This window comes from Mobula birostris, chromosome 10 (assembly GCF_030028105.1).
Source record: "Mobula birostris isolate sMobBir1 chromosome 10, sMobBir1.hap1, whole genome shotgun sequence".
Taxonomy (NCBI): domain Eukaryota; kingdom Metazoa; phylum Chordata; class Chondrichthyes; order Myliobatiformes; family Myliobatidae; genus Mobula; species Mobula birostris.
Genome location: NC_092379.1, coordinates 68,647,534 through 68,670,857, shown reverse-complemented (window position 1 = coordinate 68,670,857; position 23,324 = coordinate 68,647,534). Strand labels below are relative to the sequence as shown.

The 23,324-nt window shown below is 43.5% G+C and overlaps 1 protein-coding gene across 5 annotated transcripts in view; it reads right to left on the bottom strand.

Moving 5' to 3' along the window:
- The window catches only part of LOC140204091 (diacylglycerol kinase eta-like), a 179,767-nt gene that overhangs the window by 97,755 nt on the left and 58,688 nt on the right, over positions 1-23,324 (bottom strand). For 2 of the 5 annotated variants that reach the window (XM_072270417.1, XM_072270418.1), the window contains exon 1: positions 16,575-17,166. The exons of the other annotated variants lie outside the window; for them this stretch is intronic. In XM_072270417.1, the coding sequence (XP_072126518.1) occupies positions 16,575-16,631 (57 nt within the window). In that variant the 5' untranslated portion in view covers positions 16,632-17,166. Of the gene's footprint in view, positions 1-16,574; positions 17,167-23,324 lie in introns of those variants that run through there. 5 annotated transcript variants of the gene reach the window in all.

The following is a 23,324-nucleotide window of genomic DNA, read 5'->3' as shown; positions in this document are numbered from 1 at the left end:
CCTGCAAGCAACTAAGTGCCACCCCTGCCCATTCACCCTCCCTGACCTCTATTCAGAGCCCCAAACAGTCCTTCCAGGTGAGGCAACACTTGACTTGTGAACCTGCTGGGGTCGTCCCTCGTGCCTGGTGCTCCTGGTGCAGCCTCCCCTACATTGGTGAGACCTGTCGTAAACTGGGGGACCACTTTGTCAAGTACTTCCGCTCCATCCGTCACAAGCGGGGCATCCCGGTGGCCAAACATTTGAATTCCAATTTGCATTCCTGTTCCGACATGTCGATCCATGGTCTCCTCTTGTGCCAAGATGAGGCCACTCTCCGGTTGAAGGAGCAACACCTTATATTCCATCTGGGTACCCTCTAACCTGATGGTATGAATATTGATTTCCCCTTCCGGTGAACAAAATTCTTCCGCCCCCCCCCCCCCCCCACACACACACCTTGCTCTGTTCCCCACTCTGACCTTTGACTTCTTACCTGTCCTGTTACTTACCCCTGGGTCCCCACCTCCTGCCCTTTCTCCTATTGTCCACCCTCCTCTCCAACCAGATTCTTTTTTCTCCAACCCTTTCCCTCCCACCTGGCTTCACCTATCACCTTCCAGCTAGCCTCTTTTTCCTCCCCCACCATTTAATTCAGGCATCTGCCCCCTTCACTCCCAATCCCGAAGAAGGGGCTCGGCCTGGAATGTTGACTGTTTACTCTTTTCCATAGATGATGCCTGACCTGCTGAGTTCCTCCAGCGTTTTGTGTGTGTTGCTGCAAATAACTTCATGCCATCTTAAAAGATTCTTCAACCAGACGGTTAATCTTATCAACCATTCTAGTTAGCTGCCCCCACTCCCACCTCTATCGATTTCCCCAGTCACTAAACTGTACTGTAATCACTTTGAACCAATTTTTATAATGCTGTTTACATTGTAGATACATACTGGTATTTTATTCCCCATCCATGATTTAACCATTAACTTTATTTTTATGTAATTTTTTATTCCTTATACTCATTAAATGTAGTTTTTTTATTGCATGTCATGCCAATGCATCACAGTAAATTCCTAATTCACATAAATTTTTATGGCAAATAAAGCTGATCTGGTAATGTGTGTATTTTTTAATATGATGGGTTATTTATATGTGCAAAGGACTCAAAAGAAAGTGGAGTTGTGGATTCTGAGGAAGATTGTCAAACGACACAGAGGACAGCATTGGAAATTTGGGCGGAGAAAGGACAGATAAGAGATTAATCTGGGCAAGTGTGAGATGTTACATTTTGAGCGGTCAAATGCAAGAGGAACAAAAGCACAAAATGGCAAGCTCATAGGAGAACTGAAGTATCAAGAGGTCTTGTGGTGCATTATTACCTGAAAGAGGTAATACAAATGGATAAATTGGTTAAGAATGCAACAGTGAATAAGTGCCCAGACTGACTCATGAACAGGCAGAGAAAAGAGGCATATGGACTATGTACAGCCAGATGGGATTAGTAAGATTCACATCATGGTTGATGCACACCAAGTTCCCATGTGCTACTGTTCTGTGTAACTCTCTCTGCACTGTCTTGTCACACATTCCCAAACCAGGTATAGCGTAGGTTATACATAGAAGAAGAAGGCTTTCTCTAGACTGTCCTGTCAAACACCTCCTAGACTGAGTACAGCACAGATTATTTACAGCATTAGGGTTCGTCACAATGAAGTAAACAATTTGTATAGACATCTGGGATGCTGGTTATGAGACAATACTGAAAATTGTCCTGGATAGTCCTGTGCCATGATACGAGGGGTGACTTGATAAGTTTGTGGCCTAAGGTAGAAGGAGTCAATTTTAGAAAACCTAGCAAATTTATTTTTCAACATAGTCCCCTCCTATATTTACACACTTAGTCCAGCGATTGTGGAGCATATGGATCTTGGACCTCCAGAAAGTGTCCACGGCAGGGGTGATTGATAAGTTTGTGACCTAAGGTAGAAGCAGATGTTTGATACGGCTCTTGTTACATGCACGTGCAGTTCAACTCTTTGAGTGATTGTGCAGAAGGTTTGAAGTTAATAACTCATCTCCTTATATCTTGGGCCACAAACTTATCAATCACCCCTTGTACATGGTAGTTACAAAATAAAATGTAAACTCTTCAAAAAATAATATAGATAGAGGATTTTCTACCGACAGCCTGGCTTTGCTCTTTTGTTCATCTAACTCCATCTTCCTACAACATGCAGCTGAGCTGCTATTGAATGGTAAAGGTCTTCTGCTGCAAGTCACAAAGTCACACCACCAGCATAAACCCTCAGTTTATGAGCCACACTCAGCTTCAACCGTTTGCACAGAGCCCACCCTCCAAGTGATCCCCAGGAATACAGCCAGCATGGAGCAGTGTTATCAAGAGTGCAGTGGGAGACAGATCATGGCTTTGGCTCCTTGAGAGCATATGATACCGTCCGGCATGCAGCTGGGTACTGATTGAAACAAAAGGTTGTGTTAAAGTAAATGGATTTCCTTCCCCAAGGGGTTAATGCAGAGAGAATCTGATGGATCAAAGAGATGACTCAATGACAGTGCTATTTCTTTGTGTGACATTTCAGTGAGTCAGGAGCTTTGCATCTCTTCACACTTTCATTTTCAATGCTCAATTATAAGAGACTTCAAATTGAATTATTTGCTCTGAAAATTTTCCATTATGTTTGCATTCAGTCAAACTAAATCCAAAGGTAAAGCAGTAAATCTCAATCGCATTCAGCAGTTTGAGAACCCACTGGAGTTCAGTTGGCTAAGAACCGGATCTTTGTCCAGGTAATCTTTCATATAGAGATTAACAGATATAATAGGCCCAGAGCAAGGATTGGGTTGGTGGCACACATTCCAGCCACTTGGATAAAAAAAGGAAGACATTATTAACTGAGGCTATAAGACTTTTTATTGAAAGCTGCTGGATATCTGAAACCTACAGTGCACACCCTTCTGGAAACCTTGTAACCACCCACAATAAGTCCACATCAAGTTATAAATGAGAGATAAAGGAAGAAATATGAGAACTAAACTCCAGGTCAAGTATGCACAGAATGTAGCTGAAATAGTTTCTTAGCAAGAGATGGAGGAGGGAGTGATGGAGGAGTGTGTTAGGTAGCAGGAGATAGCACCATTGTGCAGAGGCTGTAGACAGCCTAGAACCAGGGACAGGAGGTCCGCACCATGGTAGGACAACTCATGATTTATTCTTAGGGATGTGGAACACAGAGTTTCTTCCACACTCCCAGTTTCATGGGACACAACAGGTAGGTTGAACTTCCTTGCTCCAGCAGCAGCCTTCAGGAAACAAATTGATGAATGTGAATCACCGCCTTGTCCTACCTTCCTTCCCAATAGCCCTGCTCCCCACTCCAGATTACTTCCTTGGGTCACCACGCGGCATGCTGTTATAACATATATGATAAACTCACAGAATATTTATAGCAGTAAGTGAGACCATTCAGCCTATCTATCCTGCACTCAGATCCCACTGTCCCACCCTACAAATTGCATGGAATAAATTTAAGTAAGTAGGGAAACAGAGAAAGGTGGTAAAGGAACCGGAAGAGTGAGAGGGCACCAAAATAAGGGAAAATAAGGTGGGAGTGGGGATAGAAAATAGAGGAGATTAGTTACTGGAAGTTGTAGAAGTCAATGTTCATGCCATCAGGTTGGAGATTACTAAAACAGATATGAAGTTTTGCTGCTCCAGCCTGCATTTGGCCGCATCATGGCTGTAAAGGAAGCCAAGGACAGATAAGTCAGTGATGGATTGAGAAGTGGAACTTAAAATGGACGATCACTGGGAGATCCTGGCTGTTGCGATAGAAGGAGAGAAGGTGCTCAATAAAGTGGCCCCACAATCTGTGTCGGATCTCATCGGTGAAAAGGAGCTGCACTGGGAGTACTGGAAGCAATAAATGATCCCAACAGACTTGAAGATGAAGCAATGGAAAGAATACTTTGGGTCCTGAGTGATGGAAAGGGAGGAGCTGTAGGAGCAGATGTGGTACTTAAAACAGTTGCAGGAATGAGTGCCGGGAGGGAGATCTGTGGGAAGGAGTGAATGTGTAAGAGAGTCACTGAGAGAGCAATCCCTGTGGAATTGGGGCGGGGGGAGGTGCTGGTGAAGGGAAAGATGTACCTGGTGCTCATGGGTTGATTGGTAAGGATAAGGGGAAGCCTATTCCTGTTATGCTGGAGGAGGAGAGAATGAGGTGATGACGCATGTATGGGAAATGGGGAACATGCAGTGAGAGCAGCTTCAATCAGAGTGAAAGGGAAACCCTGCTGCCTGAGAAAAAATGGACATCATGCATGTAACAGAATGGAAGGTCTCATCCTGAGAACAGATGTGTTGGAGGCCCAGGAACTAAGAGAAATGAGCAGCATTTATACAAGTGACATGGTGGGAAGAGGTATCGACAAGATAACAGCAAGATAGAAGGGATCTGTAAAAGATGTCGGAGGAAAATCCGACCGTGGTAATGGAGACAGAGAGATCAAGAAAGGGGAGAGAGATGGAACAAGTAAATTTGAAGGCAGGTTGGAAGCTGGAGTCAAAGTTAATGAAACAGATGAGCTCGGCATGGCTGCAGGAAGCAGCACCAATGCAATTATTAATGTAGCAGAGAAAAGGGTTGTGGAGTGTTACTGGTGTAGGATTGGAACATGGACTATACCCGGTAGCCAACGAAAAAGCAGGCATAGCTGGGCCTCATGGCTACACTTTGGGTTTGAAGAAAATGGGAGGAGCCAAAAAAGAAATTGTTGAGCCAGTTCTGCCAGGTGGAGGAGGGTGGCAGTGGAGGGGAACTGGTTAGGTCTGTTGTTAATAAAGAAGTGGAGAGCTTTAAGTCCTTGCAAATGGAAAATGGAAGTGCATACGGACTGACTGGACGACCATAGTGAAAATAAGGTCCATGTACAGTATTTATCCAAACTTCTGTTAAATGTTGAAACTTAACCTGCATCTGCCACTGCTGCTGGCTGCTCAGGCACCATCCTCTGAGTGAAGAAGTTCTTCCTCATGTTCCCCTTAAACTTTTCACCTTTCACCCATGACCCTAGTTCTAGTCTCACCCAACCTCAGTGGGAAAAGTCTGCACACATCTACCCTATCTATACCCCCCATAATTTTGTAAAGAAAGTTCAAATCTCGAATCAAAGGTCAGTTGTGGTGCAGGAAACAATATCCTGATGCTTGGTACTGGGGTCCTGTTTAAGATGCAAGCAAGGTGGGGGGCGGGGGGTGAGGTCTGAGAGCTGCTGTCTGGCCTAAGCAGGATAGAGGTCAGTCCATCAGACTACAGCAGCACTGCTTTGTCTGCAGTTTTGATCATTTTAAATTCCAGAGATGGGATCAGGGTAGAGAAAACAGGGGGAGAGCATGTCATAGGGTTGAAATCAACTTCAGGAGGGAGTGAAGGACATAATTGTCTTTTCGTTCTTCTCATCGTGTATACCATGAAATGTGATGGTGCTAGCATCTCTTTTCTCCTGCCCTGTGACGGGGGTTGGCAGAAGCACTCTCAGCTGTGACATTAGCTGAAGCAGGAAGGTTCTGAGCACGACCTTCTCCCTGGGAGAATGATGATCACCCCAACATATGCAAATGGATGTACCCCAGAGGGCGAGGCCTCCAAAGAAATCCGAGCACGTCAGTAGGTAAAAATGTCTGAACGACGGTCTCCTTGTATGTCCGCAGGTAACATACAAAATCTGTTTTTGCAGAAGTCTGCGGCAATTTTGTCGGTAAGTCAGAAAATACACAAAATCATTTGACATGGTAACTGCGTCATGAAAAGCACACAAGACTGACAAAAAGGAACTATTTTTTAAAGTGGACATAGGAAAAGGAAACCATTGCTGCCATTTGTAGGAATAATTCAGACTCTGGAATTTAATAAGATTGTGGGAGGCTATAGATCAGGAATTCCAACCCTGGGGTCCACGGACCCCTCAGTTAAAGGGAGGGGTCCATGGCATAAAAAAGGGTTGGGAACCCCTGCTGCAAATTGCTCACGGGCATGGATTTGGTGGGTTGAAAGCCTGTTTCAATGTTGTAATTGTAGGGCTGGTGATAAATTGGGTGCTCAGAACCCAGAGACAGTGTGCATGCATTTACTGAGGCAAAAGGTTTAGGTGCTGACAGCCAGGCTACCACTGGTTGCTTAATGCTCCAGCAGGAGTAAAAATGAGCAGCTAACAATAACCTCTTCCTTTGATCTAACATTGTCAGAAAGACAAGTTAATCAAGGATTGGGAAAACTCTGGAATGCAGAAAAAGATGAACAAGAGAAGATCAAATACAAGAGTGATTAGTGCAGCTACCTGTGGCTCCAGAGATGGGTTCAGTCCTGAACTCTGCTGCTAAGTGCGTGGAACTTGTACGTTCTTCCTGTTACTACACGGGTTTGCCCCCAGGGGCTCTGATTTCCTTTCCATCATGATCTACGGGGGGGGGGGGGGGGTTGCTTAACTGACTACTGCACATTCTTCCTCACCTAAGAGGATGAGCAGGGTAGAAGAGTTTGTAGAGGATGTAGGAAAAAATGATGGGATTAGAATAGGATTAGTGGTTAATCATTGGTCTGGATTTGATGGGTTGAAGGGCTGTTTCAATGCTGTAACACTCGATCGGGCATGTTCAAACAGCCTTTCTGTGCCCCTACATAAAGACCAATGGGTGATTCGTCATGGAATAACAAATGAAAGTAAAAAATCTACACCCTGTACAAATATATCCTTTTGAGCCGGAGAAGCATGGAGTCACACAGCACAGAAACAGACCTTTCAGCCAACGGAGACTGCCCCAACCATCAGCCACTAGTCTCGTTACAGGTACTCTAATCATTTGCCTCTCACTTCCCCCTTAACCTTGGAATCATAATGTGCTCACTTTGAGTACATAGCCCAGGCCCAATGCAGTCACAGCCACAGAGCAGTGATCTCATAGATGGATAAAGTTCCCATTTGTCTTCTCAAATACAATTAAAATATTACAAGGTGCTGCTCAGAGATTAGTAATATTAAACAAAAAATAAAAATTAATTGGGCATTCATTTCATTGCTCCATTAGATCGTATATGCACAGGCTTTGGCTAATTCATTTATTGCATTATAACAGTAATTACAGTAGAAAAACACTCGTTTAGCTGTAAAGTCTTTTTAGACTTTCTGAAGTGGAATACATGCTCCTTTTCCTAAATCATTGTTGTCCTCCAACTTTGGGAATGAGGTTACAATAAGTAATATATTGCCCACCAATGATCTCTCATTTTTTTTACAGCTGCAGGGACCAAACATTGCTCTGAGCAGGAAATTTTTACACGGCCTGAAAACTGCATGGTACTTTAAATTATTGTGTTTTTTTAATATTTAGAATGGAGAGTTAAAAATCACACTCTTTTGATCTTATTTATTAATTGAAGGGAACAATGAAACAGTACAACAAAGAAAATCTTTCATATTTCGTGAAGTTTTTCTAGCCGTGTCCAATTCCAGCTGCGCAGCAACAAAGGCTATGTGCAAGGGAGTATTTCAGTCACTATGCGACCACACACCCGCACTGTTTGGCAGGAACAGAGTTGCTCACACATTCTGCTGCAGGCTGCCTATGGGTGAACAGAACTCTAACATGGGAAGTGATCTGAAGGTTGAAAATAGTGACCCTAAATTTCCCAGAGTAGCTTAAAAAGTGCCTGAAGGATTGAAGTTTGTAACTGCTGTTATGAGCTAAGAAATGCAGTCACTGGCTGGATGAAAAACTGTGTTTTAAAGAGAAGCCGTCAAGGCATTTATTATGCCGACATTACCAAGACAGGATTGGTGGGTGTGGCGGGTTAATGAGTGATTCTGCACAAACTTGCCTTCCAATGCTTTCTCATATCTTTTTAATCAAAGTCGCAACAACTAAAAATAGAGCTCCATATGCAGGCACCTCAAAACAAACACTTGCTAAAAATAGTCTTGAAAATTCTAAAAACAGATTTAAGAAGTTATTTGATAAGCACCTTTCACTTTCAGAAGACAATTTCTTGCCTGCAAGAAGGTTGCTGCTCAAGTGGAGGGCGTTTTCCCAGAGAAAATATAGAACACAGAACATACATTACAGCACAGTACAGACCCCTCAGCCCACAATCTTGTGTCGACTTTTTAACCTGCTCTAAGATCAATAAACCTTCCCTTCATTTTATATCACCCGGGTGCCTGAGTTTCTTTAAGTGCCCTAATGTATCTGCCTCTACCACCAAGCCTGGCAGAGCTTTCCACGCACCCACCACTCTGTGTAAAGAAATTACCTCTGACATCCCCAATCACCTTAAAATTATACCCTCTGATACTAGCCATTTCCACCCAAAGAAAAATCTCTGGCTGTCCACACAATCTATGCCTCGTAAGATCCTGTGCACCTCTATTAAGTGAAGTTCAAGTTTAAATTTATTGTCATCTGACTGTACATATATACAACCAAATGAAACAGTGTTCCCCCAGACCACAGTGCACCCACACACTATATATCATACAGCACATAAGCCAAAATATTATAGTATAAATAGGTTAATCAAATATAATTCAAAATATAACTCAAAGTACAAAGTAAATGGCAGGATACTTGGTAGTGTGGAGGAGCAGAGGGATCTGGGGGTACATGTCCACAGATCACTGAAAGTTGACTCACAGGTAGATGGGGTAGTTAAGAAAGCTTATGGGGTGTTAGCTTTCATAAGTCGAGGGACAGAGTTTAAGAGTCGCGATGTGATGATGCAGCTCTATAAAACTCTGGTTAGGCCACACTTGGAGTACTGTGTCCAGTTCTGGTCACCTCACTATAGGAAGGATGTGGAAGCATTGGAAAGGGTACAGAGGAGATTTACCAGGATGCTGCCTGGTTTAGAAAGTATGCATTATGATCAGAGATTAAGGGAGCTAGGGCTTTACTCTTTGGAGAGAAGGAGGATGAGAGGAGACATGATAGAGGTGTACAAGATAATAAGAGGAATAGATAGAGTGGATAGCCAGCGCCTCTTCCCCAGGGCACCACTGCTCAATACAAGAGGACATGGCTTTAAGGTAAGGGGTGGGAAGTTCAAGGGGGATATTAGAGGAAGGTTTTTTACTCAGAGAGTGGTTGGTGCGTGGAATGCGCTGCCTGAGTCAGTGGTGGAGGCAGGTACACTAGTGAAGTTTAAGAGACTACTAGACAGGTATATGGAGGTGGGGGCTTATATGGGAGGCAGGGTTTGAGGGTCAGCACAACATTGTGGGCCGAAGGGCCTGTACTGTGCTGTACTATTCTATGTTCGATGTTCTTAAAATGAATGTAGTCAAATGCAGCACAGTAAGCAGTGGAGTAAACTGCTCACTGTCCTAGTGACGAGACCTCAGTGGTGGCAGGGTATACATTAGCTACCCTGTCTGGCAGTCCTAGCCCTGATGCTCCTGAACCTCCTTCCTGACGGCAGTGGGTCAAAGAGATTGTGGGATGGATGGGAGGGATCCTCAACAATGCTTTGGACCCTTTGTCTGCAATGTTCCCTGGTAAATATCACACATAGTGGGGGAGAGAGACCCTGATCATCCTCTCAGCAGCTCTTCCTGGCCTCTGTAGAGTCTTGCAGACCGATGCTTTGCAGCCTCCGTACCACGCAATGATGCAGCCAGATACAGCACTCTCAATGGTGCTCCTGTAGGAAGTTGTTAGAACGGGGGTGGATGTTCAATCTCCTCAGAAAGTGTAGATGCTGTTGTGCCTTCTTGACTAGTTAGGAGGTGTTATGGGTTCAGGTTAGATTATCTCTTATGTGTACAACTTTGTGCTCTTCACTCTCTCCACAGCAGAGCTATTGATGCACAATGGAGTGGTCGACTTCGGCCTTCCCAAAGTCCATAATCACCTCTTTTGTCCCATCCATGTTGAGACACAGGTTGTTGTTCTCACACCATTTGACAAGCCTCTAGACCTCCTGTCTGTATGGCAACTCATCATTGCTGCTGATGTGGCCAGCCACTATAGTACCAACAACGAACTTCATGGTGCGGTTTGAACTGAATCTGACACTGCAGTCGCATGTCAGCAGTGTGAACGGCAGCAGACTGAACCCACCAGTGCTCATCGTGATGGAGTCACTAGTAATCCTCTTCTGCTCCAAAGCAAAAAGTCCTGGCTCACCCAGCCTATCTTTATAAAACCTGCTCTCCTGCAGTCCAGGCACCGTCCTGGTAAATCTCCTCTGCACCCTCTCTAAAACTACCACATCCTTTCTATAATGCAGCAACCAGAACTGAACACAATATTCCAGGTGTGATAACCTTGAACATTCTGTGAAAAACAATAATGCACACTTTAATACTAAATACATTCTAATATTCTAAGTCAAAAAACTGACACCAGTCTGAGGACTAATTTGTACTTATGTCTGAATTCATGGACAAGTAGTAGGTTTGAAGCAGCACCTCAAAGGAGAGTGGACAGTGGGGGCTCTAGGCAGAATTTTGGAAGTCCAATTTAAACATTAGTTCATGAAGACAATTGTTATATTAAGTTATAATGGAGCCATCAAGTTCTCAGCATTCAGTGAGACTATCTGGAACGACTAATTGCAACTCACCAAGAGCATAAAGTGGATCAGATTCAATGAGGCTTGTTTTGGCTCTGTTTCACTCCCAGTTTTGCAGCCTCTTTCTGCTCTCCAGCATCAGCAGTAACTCTACCTTGTTTATTTGTATGTTACATTAAACACTTTTCCAAATCCAACAGGAAGGACAAGGGCATAAGCAGAATGACGATACCTGGCTGTGGAGGCACTCGTGTAAAGAGAAAGATTGGTTCTTAGTTCAAAGTTCAAAGTAAATGTATTACTAAAGTACATACATGTCACTAACAAACTGTCCAAATACAAAAAGATAATAATAAATAAATAAATAAATAACCAATAAATATAGAAAACATGAGATGAAGTGTTCCTGAAGGTGAGTCCGTAGGTTGTAGGAACAGTTAGTGATGGGGCAAGTGAAGCTGAGTGAAGTTATTCCCTTTAGTTCAAGAGCCTGATGGTTGAGGGGTAATAACTGTTCCTGAACCTGGTGGTGTGAGTCCTGAAGCTCCTGTACCTTCTTCCTGATGGCAGCAGTGAGAAGAGAGCACATCCTGGGTGGTGGGGGTCCCTGATGATGGATGCTGCTTTCCTGCAACAGCGCTCCTTGTAGATGCGTTCAATGGGGGGGAAGGCTTTACCCATGATGGACTGGGCTGTACCCGCTACTTTTTGTTGGCTTTTCCATTCAAGGTCAGTGATGTTTCCACAGCAGGCTGTGATGCAACCGGACAGTATACTGTCCACCGCACACCAATAGAAGTTTGTCAAGGTTTTAGATGACATGAAAATCTTCGCAAACTTCTAAGAAAGTGGAGGTTCTACTTTCTACAATCAGGTTAAACAAGCTCGCGGACCAGGGTCAACTGCAGCAAAACCAAGTCCTTGCTTTCTGCCAATTGGCTAAACAAAGCCTCTGTTCCCCTTCACCAGCAAGTCTAACAACTTGAAAGCACTATTGGTGTGGTTTGGAGGAGCCACAGCATGTAGCAAAATTTGACTGGATCAGGTAGTTGTACACTAAAGTTAGAAATGGGATCAGTGTCCCTCAGTTGTGGGCAGGAACCTGGTCACTGGGTGCAGGTAGTTTTGGTGTTGCTCTGCTTGAACAGGTATGGATCAGATCACACCACTGTGCCATAATGTTCATCTGAGCCATTCTCTGTTTTATCTGGGATCTCAAGATGGTGCATGTCTGACAGGTTACGGTGCATAAATCTCCAGAATGGAGCACTGCGTGGTGAACGGTTTCCTGTTCATCCTGTAAAGGAGCTGAAGACCAGAGAGACACTTGTTAGAAGTGAGACATAGTATTTTGGAAAGAAAAGTTGAGAAAAAATAACCGAGAGATAACAGAGTAACACACACAAAATGCCGGAGGAACTCAGCCAGTCAGGCAGCAGCTATGGAGAAGAATGAACAGTCATAGTATCAGGTCAAGACCCTTCATCAGGACAGATCTTGACCTACCACATTCTAAAGTGGGTGGGATCAACAGTGACCCATCAGGTACCAACATGCTTACGTGCCATCATAGAGTGGAAGTGAATTTCTGAAGGCAGCCACAATGAGAAAGATGCTCATAAGACTTTTCAGTTGACAACTGTGAAAAGCACTTGAATAGTGGGTGATGCTGCCTCCTGCATTTTTATTGGAGTTGTCACCTTGTGGACTTTTTAGCTTCACTGGGGATGCAGTTAAGGGCGCACATGATAAAGACAGTCTCAGTTAAAGATGTCTTTGAAGCTTTCCTTCCCGAAGGCATCTCCGTCAGAGACTCAAAAAGTTATAGAACATTATAGCACAGAAACAGGCCCTTCAGCCCAGAGCTTCCTGCTTACAAAGATACCCATTCAAGCTGGTCCCATTTGCTGGGATTTGGCCCATAATCTTCTAAACCTTTTCTATTCATTTATGATTGCAACCAAGTGACATAGGTGAAAACGAGGCTTAGCTTCCATGAGCTCAGGCATTCTATGCTCACTTTGACCATCAAAATATGGAAGAACCTGCACAATCTCCCATAGCCCATGATGACCCTGTGATTTCAGTCTCTGAGGCCAACATGAGAGCACTCTTCAGAAGGCTGGACCCATGGAAAGCATCACTCCAGGTGGGGTAACTAACTGAATACTAAAGACCTGTGCTGATCAACTGGCTGGAGTATTCACTGATATCTTTAACCTCTTGTTTCGGCAGTCCAAGGTACCCATCCGTTTAAGCAGACTTTAATCATACAGGTGCTTAAGAAGAACATGGTAACCTGCCTCAATGACTATTGTCTGATAGCACTTACATCCCCTGTGATGAAGTGCTTTGAGAGGTTGATGATAAAACGTATCAACTCCTGCCTGAGAAGCAACTTAGATCCACTGCAATTTGCTTACGGGAACCATAGATCCACAGCAGATGCCATTTCATTGGCTCTTCACTCAACTCTGGAACATCTGGACATCAATGATGTGTACATCATGATACTCCTTATCGACTACAGCTCATAATTCAATAATATCATCCACTCAAATCTAATCAATAAGATCAAGATCTTGGCCTCAATACTCCTTGTGCCAATGAATCCTTGCTTTCCTCACTTGCAGAACCCAGTCAATTCAGATTGGCATCAAGATCTCCTCCACAATCTCCACCAGTACTGATGCACCACAAGGCTGTGTGCTTAGCTCCCTGCTCTACTCATCTTATACTTATGACTGCAAGGCTAACCATAGCTCCAATGCCACATTTGAATTTACTGACTTTGGCCGAATAAAAGGTGGTAATGAATCAGCATATAGGAAGGAGACTGAAAATCTGGTTCTGTGGTACCTGAACACATCTCACTCAATGTCAGCAAGACCAAAGAGTTGGTTATTGATCTCAGAAGGAGGAAACCAGAGGTCCACGAACAGTCCTCACTGGGGGATCGGAGGTGGAGGACTTTACATTTCTTGGTGTTACCATTTCAGAGGATCTGTCCTGGGCCGAGCACATAAGTGCCATTACAAAGAAAGAACAGCAGTGCCTCTGCTTTCTTAGATGAAAGTAGACCAGCCACATAAACACTCTGTCCATAAGTTCAGGTCAGAGGTTTGATATATCTTGGCTTGACTCACCTACTGACATTCCAAATCTTTTTCACCAACTTCATCCATGAACTGGGAATGTGATGTATTCAAGATTTAGGATTGAAGTTTATTTATCACATGTGTATTAAAAAATATTCTGGCACCAACATAGCATGCCCGCAATGCTCAGCGGAACAACACAGGACACAACAAGCAACCAAACAACATCAACATAACAAGTTTCACTCCGCACATGGACACACACACACACACACAAGTCCTCCGGCCTCCTGCGGACTTGGACCTGGGCTCGTAGGCTTTGGGCTGCGACTTCCCTGGTGGATTTGCAGACTCAATGCTCCAGCCAGCGGGCCTCAACTTCCAGACTTTCAAGTCAGCCCTCAGACCATGATCAGCTGCATCACCCCCAGTACCCACTGACCTCTGAACACTAGGCCATAAACTCTGGACTCGCCAATGACAGAACCCCGAACACTAGGCCTTGAACTCCAGTCACGTCAATTGCAAACCCAGTGGAGCCATGGGACCTCATTCCTCCTGCCCGCATGGAACGCTGTCTCTGGAACTAACCAACAACTTGCTGACCTTGGGGGAGGTGGGAGACCAGCCCTCAACCACATTGACCTGCTGGTCTGACATCTGGCTGGAAATCTCACCCTAGCCCACAGACATCTCACCGTCCACATCACTGACCTTCAAACACAGACCGGCGACTTAGATTCTGGCCTGACCTATAATTCCCCCACATGCCTGTTCTTAAACATTAACCTGATGCCTGACTCCCCTTTCTGTTCCCAAACCCATCCATAGAGGGAGAGGGAGGGGGAGGGAGGGGGAGGGAGAGGGAGGGGAGGGAGAGAGAGGGGAGAGGGAAAGGGAGGGAGAAGGGGAGAGAGAGAGAGAGAGAGAGAGAGAGAGAGACAGACAGACAGACAGAGAGAGAGAGAGAGAGAGGGAGAGAGAGAGAGAGAGAGACAGATAGAGAGAGGGAGAGAGAGATATGGAAACGCCAATGCCCTTAAAAAGAAGTGGATATGGTCCAGTCCATTGTTGGGCACGTGGCCAAGTGGTTAAGGTGTTTGTCTAGTTATCTCAAGGTTGCTAGTTCGAGCCTCAGCTGTGGCAGCATGTTTATGCCCTTGAGCAAGGCACTTAATCACACATTGCTCTAGTCTGTGCGAGGAGTGGTGCCCCACACAGACTTCCAGTCTGCGCCTTGTAAGGCATGAAAATGCCCAACACAGGCCTCTCATGGTCTGAGTCGACGTTCCCTCCCTCCCCATTTTGGTAAATCCCTCACAACCATTGAGCACATCTACATCAAATGCTGTCACAGGAAAGCAGCATTCATCATTAGGAACCCCCACCACCCAGGGCATGCTCTTTTCTTACTGCTCCCATCAGGAAGAAGGTCCAAGAGCCTCAGAACTCAGAATATATATATTAGTTAAATTAAATTACTGCATAATATATGTACTTTGACAATAAAATTAACTTTGAATTTTGAACTTTGCCATTCCCTTACATTAATATGCAAACACGAGGAATTCTGCAGATGCTGGAAATTCAAGCAACACACATCAAAGTTGCTGGTGAATGCAGCAGGCGTTGACAGATCTCTTACTAGCTCTTCCTTCAGTTAGTCCTGACAAAGGGTCTCGGCCTGAAACGTCGACTGTACCTCTTCCTAGAGATGCTGCCTGTCCTGCTGCGTTCACCAGCAACATTTATGTGTGTTCCCTTACATTAATATACAGGAATTATATAGAACAACATCCCATGCACCATCAATCTGCAGGCCATACCACTCTTGGACTTGGGCCATATTATTTTTTCTGACTCTGTGACTGAAGGTTTTTCTGCTATGTTCTGTTTGCTGTGTTCACCTTTGTCCCAGAGGACTGCTGTTTCATTTGGCTATATTCATAGAACGTAGAGATCTACAGCACATTACAGGCCCTTCGGCCCACAATGTTGTGCCGACCATGTAACCTACTCTACAAACTGTCTATAATTGCCCTACTGCATAGCCCTCCATTTTTCTAAGCTCCATGTACCTATCTATCGAATGGCGTGTGGTTGAATAATAATTAAACTTGATCTTGAACTTGAACTTATGTCACCTGTGCTGCAGAATAACCCCAGCAGTGAACTTCTCCACATAATCTCACACTGAAAGGAGACAGTCAGATTCACTCAACATCCTCAGCTTGTAATGAAGCGATTTGACTATTGCTGTCCCACACACATTTTTAACCTCTTTTTCATATTTCTGATGAAGTGTCTCAGATCTAAGACATGAACTATTTCTCTTTCCACCGATGTGACCTGAGTAGCTGAGTTCCTCCAGCATTTTCTATTTTTATCACAGTTTACTGAGGAGCTGAGCCTCCATTCATTGGATCAGCTTGGAATAAGCCTTAAAATATTCTAGCAACACACATAAAAAATGCTGGTGAAAGCAGCAGGCCAGGCAGCATCTATAGGAAGAGGTACAGTCGATGTTTCAGGCTGCTACTTCACTAAAGCCACATACTAAAAATACCTTTTACGTTTATTTCCAACTGTTAAACCTAGGAGCTGTCTGATCATCTTGAAGAATTTGCAGTAATCAGCAAGTAATTTATTGTTTAAACCTCACAGCCGCAAACTTGTCACCTTAAAACATATCCGTTTTCAACTCCCTCTCTATAACTCCCTCCAGACAGACAACGTATTTGAACGCAAACACCAGAATGAAATGTCAGCACCTTCAGTTGTGCTTTTTTCCTTACTTTGCTGTCAATTGACTCTGCCCACCTGTTACAAGTGAAATCATTTTCAGGTTCTTTAATTCTTTTCCATCACATAATAACCTTTCCCAAATTAAAAGGAAGACAAACACTGAACCTGTAAACTGGAGAATCCATGTTGTCCATCCGAGCGCTGACAGTTTGTCTCCAACATCAATTGGAAGTTTTGCCTCCTTTCCTGCCCTTAGGGCCAGCAGCAGTTGGGTTAAATTCTCCACAGAGTGCGTCTGCAGCTTGTATGTGTGCAATGGTGGGTGTGGGATTCTGTCAGAAAGGAACGTGAAGCTGAGTCCAGCTGGGAACAGTGCAGCCCTTGTGTCCGGTGAGAGTTAGTCAGTCAGGAGTACGTTCTGGAGGTGAGGGTTAGTGTCCCTCGAGTTCAGAGTGCAAGACAGGGTGAGGCTTTAACTCAGCGTGTTGTGTGCTTCCGATATCTGTGAGTGTTAATGATTTTAACAAAGGTTGGAAAGCACAGTGAGGCAATCCCTGTTTATGTGTTGATGTATGGACGTGATTCCGTCTACTGTGCGGAGAATCAAAAGAAAACACTTTACAAAATTTCTAGCCTTGAATGTCTGAGCCAATTGGTTTCTCCAGCCCCAAAAGAGGCCGTGCCTCTGTACCTAAAATCTGAGTAATGAGGAAGTTGAACGGCACATGAGGGATAGGCTTTCAGGAAGAGAGCAGAGATTTTTGGGAAAGAGTGGGGAGACCTGCTGGGTGAGATAATTGACAAAATAGGAGGAGGAGACAGAGGAATGCAGGGAGATTGTGGTAGTATGAGAGGTCAGGTTACTGTCACAGGCTCGCCTAATTACAGTGCAAATACACTCTCAAAATAGCCTGCTCAAATATGCAGAAGAAATAGTGAAGATCAAGCAGGGGAAAGAGAGGGGGAGAGAGGACTGTCTTCCAAATGGAGAGGAATCAAAATTCTAGGATTTATAATCCCACATTGTAGCGCAGATTTACAGCTGTGTGACACAGGAGATTTAGACAAGGTGTGCCTTGTTTATTCAAGGGGTCTCTGGAACTTCCCATACACAGTGCAGTGACCCAGACAGCAGCCAGGCACATGGGTAAAACTACAAAGACTGAAAGCTCAGGGTTGTCGGGGGTTGTGAGAGTGTGAATAGTCCCATTCTGCTCCTATATCTTAGAGTCACATGGCTACCAACCCAGTGATGAAAGGTGGGATTAGTTTGCAGAAATATTCTTGCAACAGAATGAATATGATGGACCAAGTGGCCTCCATCTGTGTTGTAAATTGTATACCTAGACAGTACTTGCCCACGGACTTGATCATGTTTAGCAACTCGACCTTAGACCTAGTTCCCTTACCGAAGAGTAAAACCTTCATTCTGCTTCACTGAAGAATTTCTGGTTGAGTATGTTTTTGTTTTAATTAATTCCTACTACCTTCTTTTAAATCTTACACTTAAATGTAGTTCCATTTAAACTGTAATTATACTTAAAATACAGTAATCATACTGTCTATTGCTAAATATAAGATGGTATAATTTTAAGAATAACTGAAAAATTTTAAAATGGGGGATCGCAAGCTCTATCTCTGGCCTCTGATACAGTGTCCACATTACAGGCTCACATGTAAGCTGTCTGCAATTCGCACAAGTAATTAAAGTCGTAACATAAATTGGAAGTCACGGTTGTCGCTGTTAGGATAAAAATTTGTAGCCTCCAGGTAATTGGGTAACCATCTAGAATCAGTTAATTGGAGTCAGCTGGTTGAGGACGAGTGGTATAGTGATAGAGCAGTTACTTCTGCCGCCACACAGTTGCAGTGATTATAGGCTCATGTGACCCCAGGTGCGGTCTGTGTGGAGTTTACAGTGGGAGGGGAAAGACTCTCCCATAATGACAACATTAGCCAAAAGATTTGGGTGGGGAGGAGACCTACCCTCATCAGCGGTGTGGACAGATAATCAACATGGTGCCCAAGGAGTGGGTGGAATTGTTAATTTGGGAAAGTATTAGAGCCATTGCCTGCCTTTATTGTTGAACATTTTGATTGTTATTAAGTCTTAACTCTTGACCAAGGGTTGAGAGTAAATGCATGATTTACTTTAAACATCTTTCATTTGTAAATGAACAGAGTCAATGCAAAATTTTATTGTTAATAACTGTATTGAATAAGGACTCACAGTCAACGAATGGTTTTCTTTTCCTGTATGTAATTATTTTTATTTTGTAATATTTCTGAATAAAGTATTTTTGGAAAAAAAAACATTAGCCAAAAGATTCTATCCTGGTATCCAAGCAGATATGGATTAGTATCTGAGCCAGCATGAGTACAATAAAATCAGAGTTGACTATGTGGCTGAAAGACCTGTGTGGGGGGGAAATGATTTTCTATTGATTGAGCAATGGAACGAGTGCTGGGGAAAGAGAAAGTTCATCTAATGGGATGTCTTCACTTGAACAAGATGGGATCAGTGCATGGGCCAATCAGGTAACTAGGTTGTAGATCAATCTTTAAATTAAGTATGGAGTAGGGTGGGGTAGGTTTGTTTTGGGGTACTTGGAAAGTTAAAGAGAAAGGTTAAGACAAAGGAGCAGGGAACAAAATGAATAATGATGTTCAGAGTCTGTCAGCAAGGGCAAGTGCAGACAGACAGGAAACTTATCTCCATTTGGAGTCGGAGCAGGGACAATGGTGCAAAGACAAAATTAAAGTTTTTTATATTTATACAGGCAACATTTATAAAGCAGTGACACAAATATCATAAATAGAAACAAATGTTCTAATCTTATTGCAGAGATACCATGCCAAAATGAATTAGAACTAATCAGACTAATTAACTTATGAGTCAGGAAGACCAGATGTAAAACAAGGAGGAGTAGGAGTGAAATAAAAGGAGGGTTAAAGGCAGAAGCAAGGGGGGTTTTTGATTCAGAAAATCAGGCAGTGTGAAGGTAAAAAATACTGCTACAAGTGGAAAAGATTGGTCTGAGTTGTAGAAAGACCATAAGACAAAGGAACAGAAGTCGGCCATTTGGCCCATCGAGTCTGCTCCGCCATTTTATCATGAGCTGATCCATTCTCCCATTTAGTCCCACTCCCCCGCCTTCTCACCACAACCTTTGATGCCCTGGCTACTCAGATACCTATCAATCTCTGCCTTAAATACACCCAATGACTTGGCCTCCACTGCCGCCCGTGGCAACAAATTCCACAGATTCATCACCCTCTGACTAAAAAAATTTCTTCGCATTTCTGTTCTGAAAGGGCGCCCTTCAATCCTTAAGTCATGCCCTCTCGTACTCGACTCCCCCATCGTGGGAAACAACTTGGCCACATCCACTCTGTCCGTGCCTTTTAACATTCAAAATGTTTCTATGAGGTCTCCCCTCATTCTTCTAAACTCCAAGGAATACAGTCCAAGAGCGGACAAACGTTCCTCATATGTTAACCCTCTCTTTCCCGGAATCATTCCAGTGAATCTTCTCTGTACCCTCTCCAACGTCAGCACATCCTTTCTTAAATAAGGAGCCCAAAACTGCCCACAGTACTCCAAGTGAGGTCTCACCAGTGCCTTATAGAGCCTGAACATCACATCCCTGCTCCTATACTCTATTCCACTAGAAATGAATGCCAACATTGCATTCACCTTCTTCACTACTGACTCAACCTGGAGGTTAACTTTAAGGGTATCCTGTACGAGGACTCCCAAGTCCTGTTGCATCTCCGAACTTTGAATTCTTTCCTCATTTAAATAATAGTCTGCCCGTTTATTTTTTCTGCCAAAGTGCATAACCATACACTTTCCAACATTGTACTTCGTTTGCCACTTCTCTGCCTATTCTTCTAATCTATCCAAGTCTCTCTGCAGATTCTCCATTTCCTCAGCACTACCGGCCCCTCCACTTATCTTTGTATCATCAGCAACCTTAGCCATGAAGCCATCTATTCCATAATCCAAATCGTTGATGTACAATGTAAAAAGAAGCGGCCCCAACACGGACCCCTGTGGAACACCACTGGTAACCGGCAGTCAACCAGAATAGGATCCCTTTATTCCCACTCTCTGTTTCCTGCCAATCAGCCAACGCTCTATCCACGTATGTAACTTTCCCATAATTCCATGGGCTCTTATCTTGTTAAGTAGCCTCATGTGTGGCACCTTGTCAAAGGCTTTCTGAAAATCCAAATATACAACATCCACTGCATTTCCTTTGTCTAGCCTACTGGTAATTTCCTCAAAAAATTGTAATAGGTTTGTCAGGCAGGATTTTCCTTTAAGGAATTTATGCTGAGTTCTGCCTATCTTGTCATATGTCTCCAGGTAATCTGTAACCTCATCCTTGACAATCGACTCCAACAACTTCCCAACCACTGATGTCAAGCTAACAGGTCTATAATTTCCTTTTTGCTCCTTGCCCCCTTCTTAAATAGCGGAGTGACATTTGCAATCTTCCAGCCCTCCGGAACCATGCCAGAATCTATTGACTTTTGAAAGATCATCGCTAATGCCTCCGCAATCTCCACAGCTACTTCCTTCAGAACATGCGGGTGCATTCCATCTGGTCCGGGAGATTTATCTACCTTAGGCTATTCAGCTTCCTGAATACTTTCTCTGTTGTAATTGTGACTGCGCACACTTCTCTTCCCTGCTACCCTTGAGTGTCCGGTATACTGCTGATGTCTTCCTCAGTGAAGACTGATGTAAAATACTCGTTCAGTTCCTCTGCCATCTCCTTATCTCCCATTACAATTTCTCCAGCATCATTTTCTATCGGTCCTATATCTACTCTCACCTGTCTTTTACTCCTTATATACTTGAAAAAGCTTTTACTATCCTCTTTGATATTATTTGCTAGCTTCCTTTCATAGTTAATCTTTTCCCTCTTAATGACCTTCTGATTCTGAAAGGCCCCCTCACAGACAAAAGTAATAAAGTGAATGTGCAGAGTCACCATGGATTTATGAAAATGAAATCACGTTTGGGGGGGGGGGGGGGGTCACATTTTGACCTCCAAAGACTCATAGATTGGATAAACAGAACTCAGTGGGTGCAGTGAACTTGGACGTTCCGACCGTGGGCAGTATACCAGCATAAATTGAGGACTGGTAATGGAAAGCAGCAAAAACACTCTTGGCTGTGATCGGTGGAGTCCAACAAGGTTCAGAGACGGCTCATAATGATACGGTTAACAGGACTGGTGTAGTACTCCCTGTTTGGTGATAATACAAAATTAGATGGATGTGAGGAGAATGCAAGGAGGCTGATAACTACAGCAGATAGACTACAAAGTGGAATATTGTGAGTCATCCACTTTGGCAGTAAAAATGGAGTATTTTTAAATCATGAGACTGTAAAAGGTGTTGGTGCTTGGAGAATCAGACTCAGAATCAGATTTCATATCACGGGCATACGCTGTGAAATTTATGTATTTGTGGCAGCAGTACATAATAATAGGAAAAAACTATGAATTGCAGTAGATATATATATATAATGGTTAACATAAATAAGTAGTGCAAATATAAAAATAAAAACGTAGTGAGGCAGCTCATGGCAGGGACCCAATTGTCCTCAAACACAACTCACTGAAAGAGTCTGAAAAGAAAATAGTGCATTTCCCTTGATTATGAGATGTGCAGTACAAGAGTGAAGGTGTGTTACTGAAATTACTGAGCCTTGGTGAAACCACACTTAGAATGTTATGCATAATCTAGTCCACTCCTACCAGTGGAAAAATATCTTTGCGATGAAGGTTCAACAGCATCTTTCCTGGCTTGTAGCACAGTGCATCAGGAGGGATTATACAGAGGGTGCCTTTAAGCACCCGAGTTAGAAGAATGAAGCGGTGATCATGATAGAGTACAGATTTCAAAGCACTCAACGTAGTAGGTGGATAGTTAATGCTACACTTTGTGAGATGCCTAGAACGAGGAATCACAATTTTACCTTGTGGATGGCCATTGAAGACAAAATGCCGAGACATATCTTCACCCATCTGTGGAATACTCAAAACAAGAGGCTCAGTTACTGAGTATTTCAAGAGAGAGACTGATAGCTTTTGAATTAGAAAGGAATTGAGGCACACAGAGTTCATGCAGGAAGGTGTCATTGAGGTATAAGATCAACTTGAATGTCACAACAGGCACAAATGGTGCAGCCCTTCTATTGTTTCAATGTCGCTATGTAACTATGCATGGTATTGGTCAGTGTAAATACAGCAAGGGCTTGTATGATTAACATTAGATATAAAAGTACAACTAGACCATTTGGCCCATTGAGTCTGCTTTACTGTTCTATCATTGCTGATTTACTATCTCTCTAAGCCCTGTTCAAAGTAAAATTTATTATCAGAGTACATACACATCACCACATACAACCCTAAAATTCTTTTTCTGTGGGCATACATAGCAAATTTACTGTAAACAGGATCTGAAAAAAGTAAACATCAGTAACTGTCAACTGTAAACAAACTGTGCAAATGCTGATAAGTAAATAGCAATAAATAATGAGCATGAAATAACAATATGACAGGGTCCTTAAATTGAGTGTAGTTATCCCCTTTGTTCAACAGCCTGATTGTTGAGGGGTAGTAACTGCTTTTGAACCTCGAGGTGTGAGACCTGAGGCTCCTGTACCTTCTACCTGATGGCAGCAGCATGAAAAGAGCATGGCCTGGGTGGTGAGGATCTTTAATGATGGAAACTGTTTTCCTATGGCAACATTTCATGGGCTCAGTGGTTGGGGAGGTTTTTACCCATGGTGTGTCACCTGTCTTCTCATGGTAACTTTTCACACCGTTACTAATCAAGGATCTGTCAATCTCTGCTTTAAATATACCCAGTGACTTGGCCTCTATAGTCATCTGT